This window comes from Amphiprion ocellaris, chromosome 15 (assembly GCF_022539595.1).
Source record: "Amphiprion ocellaris isolate individual 3 ecotype Okinawa chromosome 15, ASM2253959v1, whole genome shotgun sequence".
Classification (NCBI taxonomy): domain Eukaryota; kingdom Metazoa; phylum Chordata; class Actinopteri; family Pomacentridae; genus Amphiprion; species Amphiprion ocellaris.
The window spans coordinates 20,632,032-20,637,945 of record NC_072780.1 but is presented as its reverse complement, the minus strand read 5'-3'; the positions used below and the strand labels follow the sequence as shown (position 1 = coordinate 20,637,945).

General features: G+C 40.4%; 1 protein-coding gene across 2 annotated transcripts; it reads right to left on the bottom strand.

Annotated features, from left to right (window-relative positions):
- Nucleotides 1-130: 130 nt before the first annotated feature.
- On the bottom strand, nucleotides 131-5,360 carry tac1 (tachykinin precursor 1). Of its 2 annotated transcripts, XM_023274334.3 has the most exons (5): nucleotides 4,963-5,355; nucleotides 3,412-3,514; nucleotides 3,299-3,322; nucleotides 832-888; nucleotides 131-723 (listed from the first exon to the last, which is right to left on the bottom strand). In XM_023274334.3, exons 1-5 carry the CDS (start codon nucleotides 5,077-5,079, stop codon nucleotides 677-679), a joined length of 348 nt encoding a protein of 115 aa, XP_023130102.1. In that variant the 5' UTR covers nucleotides 5,080-5,355; the 3' UTR covers nucleotides 131-676. The 2 variants fall into 2 exon arrangements, with proteins under 2 accessions (XP_023130102.1, XP_054873860.1); XM_055017885.1 differs by having other exon boundaries at nucleotides 131-888; nucleotides 4,963-5,360.
- Nucleotides 5,361-5,914: the final 554 nt, after the last annotated feature.

The following is a 5,914-nucleotide window of genomic DNA, read 5'->3' as shown; positions in this document are numbered from 1 at the left end:
CGTTTTGTGTTGCATTTGTGCTCCGTGCAGTACCTCCATTTAACACCAGAGTCCGCTCTCCACACACCCTGAACAGGTGCTTTTTTTTCTCACTTCACATCACAAGGAATTCACGACTTTGAAGCTGAGGTTCAACCAGTAAAGAAAATAATTTTAATATTTGTCAGATTACTATAACACACAGGTATCCTGTCATATCACACCACATGTGCAGGTGGACAACATGACAGCTTTTCTAAAAGTCATTTGAAAGCCAAAATGAGAACCTTTCCCAGTGTGTTGTATTTATAGAACAATCAGTTGCAATTAAACAGTTATGAGGCACTATGCAGTGACTTTGGCAGTGCAATTTTCAGCATACCCAGGAGTATAGCCTTGCTTTGATGGTCCACAACAACATTTAGTCTTTGCGGCATGGCAGGTGGTGGAGAACGCTCACAGAAACCGTTTAACATTGAGAATGACACCGTTTCCCTCTCCTCTGGTCCCGGTCTACCTTCTGCTGGGACAAATGAAACTGGCACAGGTACAGCACTGCTACGTCACTACAATGTGGAAACAATCATTTTATTCAACTAACAACTATACACAGTTTGGAGAAAACAAAACCAGCGTCAGGTACCCCTCCCACAGGTGTGGAATGGTTAGATGAGAAGCAGGCAGGTGATTGGACTGTTTAGCGGCGCTTGTCGTACGTCTGTATTGTGCTCCACTCGTAAGACTCTGCGGAGGGAGAAACATGGTTAACTTTGCAACACATTCACTATCTGGAAAATAATGTCAAAATTGGCAACTTAAAACATGAGCAGTGTTTTCTTGAAATAAACTGACCTGGCTCCTCTTGGCTCCTTTTTCCCATCAGTCCAACAAAAGAGTTGACTTTATGTCCTTCAAAGTAAACACATTTACATCAGAGACTGTTCAACAAACAGCTTAAAGTATAATTTAGCTAACTGTAACAGGAGTTCTACCCAGAATTTTAAATATACAAATCTCCATCATCAGTTCACATGCTGTTTCACGTACATTTCAGGACATTTAGTCCAGTACTTTTGACATTTTTGGTTTGTGACCCCGTAAAAACTCTCGTTTGCTTAATGACCCTGCTTACAAGTGGTTATTCTTTCTTACACTTATTCTTTGAGGCTTGAAGTGAAGTAAATCACATGAAAACAGTAAGAAAGTCAGAAACCATAAATCTCAAATGTTTGTCATGCTGTCTAACATTTCATGAACTTAGGTGGGAGGTGTTCCCCAGGTTAAGAGTCAGTGATTTGTATAAGTGTCATTTGTGTGTAATTCTAGGATGTAAACTCCTCTTTAGATTTCCACATAGTTCCAGATATGATACATGGATATGAACTTAATGTGTTCAGTGGTCTTCCTGTTTGTAACATGTGGACTGGGACCCAAACTGAGCTCCAGTCAGACACTGGGACATGTCAGGATGGCAGGGAGGTAAATGTGACGGACAACTGCATCACAGACTGACTGGGGTCCCTGTCAATCACAGTAATGGACTCTAATATGATCACGAGGAAGGAGGTTGGGGGGTGGAGTGGGGGTGTATTAGATTGGGGTGTTATAAACTACAGAAAGCCCTGAGGGAAAATCTTACATTACACAAACATCAATATTTGCATTACACTGATGAGTTAACTGTAAACAATGTCCTTGTCGGTCAGCAGTGCAGAAATAACTGAGCACTGTTATGTCTCTCTTTTTTTTTTTTACCCTCTCTAGTATTCTAAGTTTAGAAGGCATCCTTAATGCAAGTGAAGGATGAAATGTGTCGCTCCTTCTATCCATCACAAGCGTAAACAATCCAATTTAACTCTCACATGTCCTTGGGGCATTGATCCCAGCACTCTCCCTCTCGCTAATGATGAGTGACTTATAGCCATGCCTGCATGAGTTGAATAAATTAGACATATACTTACTTATGCTGCACTGTGTTGCATCACTGAGTGGGTGACTAATGTAGACTAAATAAAAAGAGAAAAAGGGAAAATCCCCTCCTCCTCATTTCTTTTGCCTCTGTGCTCTTTATCTCTACCCTTTTTGTCACACACAGACGTCTGCTCTGGACCACCTCCCTTACTGACAAATTAATGTTCAAAAGAACAGAAAAAAACTGACATGCAGTAATCTGTGGTGGCTGTCAATTAATTAAACCCTGCAAAATTGTTTGCTTCCTCTGTCCCCATTCCTTTTTAACCAATGACATAAAGATTTTGCTCAATTAGTTAGACTTGGGGGCGAAATATGAGAGGATTTATCTTTTTTTCTGCTGCTATCTTTTTGGAACAGAGCATCTGGATCTAAACTCCCAAATGGCTGATCTAGTCCACTTTCAGTGGGGGTGAGGTGATGGTCTGTAGAGCGTCCAGACCATCTGGACGCTCTACAGACAGTAGAGCATCCAGAGTCATCCAGTGTTCGGAGAGGAATGCACACACCTCACACAACACCTGCTGGATCCATTCTTATTTTTTAATGCATTTACTGACTGTCAAAATTCTAATGAAAACCGACAACTTTACTTGATCTTCATAAATACGGCTCTGCTTATGCATTTACTGTTATACAACTATTTTGTAACAAAGCTGAAATAAGTCAGTGGATCTGTAAATGGTATATCTGAAGTTAATTGAGATTACTGAGTTCAGTGATGCCATATTTTTTTAGGAAATTTTTGAGGTTTTGGCAACTTTGGAGGAGTTTACATTCTACAGTTCTTATAAATTACACAGAGTGTATTTCTACAGGCCAGTTCCAGTATGTTTTAAGGTGCTTGATTGAATTTTTGTCCTTTTAAGCCAGAGAAAGAGATAACATGTGGAGAGGACTGGGTAACAATATTTCTAGAAAATATGACTGAATTACTGACAGTAAAGGAAAACCACTTTAGAGATGGTCTTTTTGGCCTCAGAATCGTAAAACCCTGGCTGCGGCTATGCACAGACAGAATTTCTGAAACTGCTGAAGAGGCTTCAGTTTATCAGAACACCTACAAACGTGTAAATCCAGAGACCGCTGGGGCACTGATGAAAGATGAAGACCAGATCATTTAAAATGAGATATGAGGACAACTGTCTCCCGCTGAACGGAGCCGAGACACTTACTATCGTGTATCATTAGTTCTCTTTATGTTCCATTAAATTCAAATGATTTTATCCAGGTTTGATTGACATGCATGATGCATGGACACCGATAGCTACGGGGAAATGGAGTTTTATGGAGTTTTAGGGCATTAAAAGGAAAATTAGCAAACAATTGACATGATTAATGTACTTACTTTTGCGGGTGATCTGTGCATTTGCTGTAAGAAGACAAAATCAAGGTGATCGTTAGGACACAAAGTCCACAGAAGAAAAAAAAACCTGTAAAGTATTGAGAAGGAGCTCTTACCCATAGAGCGCTTTCCCATCAGACCAATGAACTGATGCGGTCGCGGCTTTCTCGTCATCCTCAGGAGGATTTCTCTGAATGGGTCGTTGGGAAGCCAGCCATCCTGAGGGGGAAAATCTCAATAAATGTTCACAGAGACACCAGGAGGGGGTTTGGAGACCCAGGCTGGCAACATGTTTAACGGTGTAATCCCAGTATCTGTTGTCACTTTCTACCAAAATGATGGAGCTGCTTTATAAATCTCTATAAATTTTCTCTTGTCAGAAATACAAAACTGTACCTGTTATATATTTATATTGCTACTTGCTGTCCTGATAATAACAGAAGAAAAAGATCAAAATCTGCTCAAACCAGTGCACGTATCTTAAAAAAATCTTATCAAAAACCTCATCTACCCACCTGCACTGAGTAATAATTCATACATGGCTTCAATTTGAAAGTTTCACTAAGTGTTTCTATTTCCATCTCAGGATATATTTCTACAGTATGCATTAGTCTGAGATGTGAACCTCAGGCCACTAATGTCTCGCACACTAAGTTGTAATGATTTATTGTCGGCTCATTCATCTGCAGAATGGCCCCAGCCTACAGTTTAGGCTACTGGAGGAGCAGCTTGGCACATCTCCAACTCGCAATGTCAAAAACTGGACGTGCGTTTCATGTCAATGGAGCAGCTTTGGGCTTCAGCTCCTATGCAGTGTGCTGTGCACTTAAGGCTTTATTTAATTTCCTATTGGCTGGCTGCTCTGCAACAATATCCATCTTCATGCTGAGTGTTACTGAGCCTGAACATCTTATTTTCTCTAAGTGCGGTGAGATGCTTTCAGATCAGCTTGTTCTAGGACTTTTTCTCAGCATTCATTTACTGCATTCTGTGCATCTCAAGATGCCGATTTGGAAAAATTAATGAAACATGAGAAACTGTACTGGGAACAGATGGAATCATCTCAAACTGGTAGATTTTTTTTCAAGTTTTACAAAAAGCCCACAGTCCTGGAACCTTGACCCTGATAATTAGAAGAGTGGACCGTTTTTGTTTTTTGCTTTTTTTACAGTCAAGGAACTGGATCAAGTCATTGCAGTGATTGTGCACCGTTAGCAGTCCACTCTTAAATTAATTAGAACAAATGAGTCATGTTCTAAACCAAATTATGGCTAATGGAGGGTGTGAGAAGAATGAGAAAAAAATTACATCTTGAAAACAATGTGAAATTAAAACCTACATTTTATCTTATTGACTAAATCTGCAGAACTCCATTACAGTTATTGTACATGGGTAGGTTTTTGTTGTAAATAGCCCATTCTATAATTCTATAATACGATTTAATTTATTTCACTAAATTCCGACCAAAATTCAGTTTAACCACGCTGACTTCCCTTATTATATTTGGGTTAAACAAACTTAAACAATGGATAAACAATTCTCCTAGTTTCATGTAAAACTGAAGGAACAATTCCTCCCCCCTCTTTGCTTTAACCTCATAACAGTTTCAGAAATAAGTGACATTTATGAATACTTCCTCTCTCAAAACAAACATGTACAGGAGCTACCTGAATCTGATTATTGCTCGCCCAGTAGTCAGCGTCTCCTTTTGGCTCGTTGTCGTCGCAAAAAACTTGGGCGACGGCGAAAAAAGCCATTAAAACAGGTAAAAGCTGGAACTTCATGGTGCGGAGCGGCTTTTTGACGCGCTGAAATTCGCTCAAACTGGCTTTTAGTCGCAAAACGAGCGTCGACAACAGAAACTAGAAAAAGCAGAAAGTAAACCAAGTGCGTTAGCGGCACGAGCTGGAGGTGTTCTGTGCGCGCGCTGCTTCTCTCCTCACAGCTCAACAGTTTAGTCCATAGCGCGTGCGTGCGTCAGGATGCTCAACTCCCGCCACTGGATCCGGAGCTGTCCGCGCGCTCTGCCTCTGCACCAACTTCCCTCCTGTCCGCCCCGCGTGCGCTCCTATATAGCAGTGTGAGCTGTGTTGCTTAGTAACGCCATTACAGTAGTGAGATTACTCTGTCCGTGTCACGAGTACACAAGAAGAGAAGTTTTGTCGTCAGCAGCTGGACACCGTGTGCGTCACCGGACATCTGCACTGTAACTGTGGTTTGGTTTTATTCATAAAAACACTGAAGTGAATTATAGCAACCTGACTTCATGTTCAGCAGTTTTTACTGAGTAGTTGTCTAGTAAGTAATGATTAATGGGCCCTATGGGAGCTGTTATTTTAACTTGGAGACTCCAGACATTGGAAAATTCAGAGAAGAGAGCTTATAAATGTTGCGTTCATGTTCTGATAATGACGTTACACCCAATTGAGGATGAATTTAATATGTTGTTGTTTGATTGAGATTTTTTTGTCTGTTTTTTACATTTTGCCTTATTTTGTTAGCTGACAGTGTAGAGAAAAATTAGAAGATAACTTGTTTTGTTTAAGTCCACACTTCTTTTTTTTTGGCCTTTTGTTGGCTTTCTTAGACAGGTTAGTAAAGAGGCAGACAGCAAAGTAG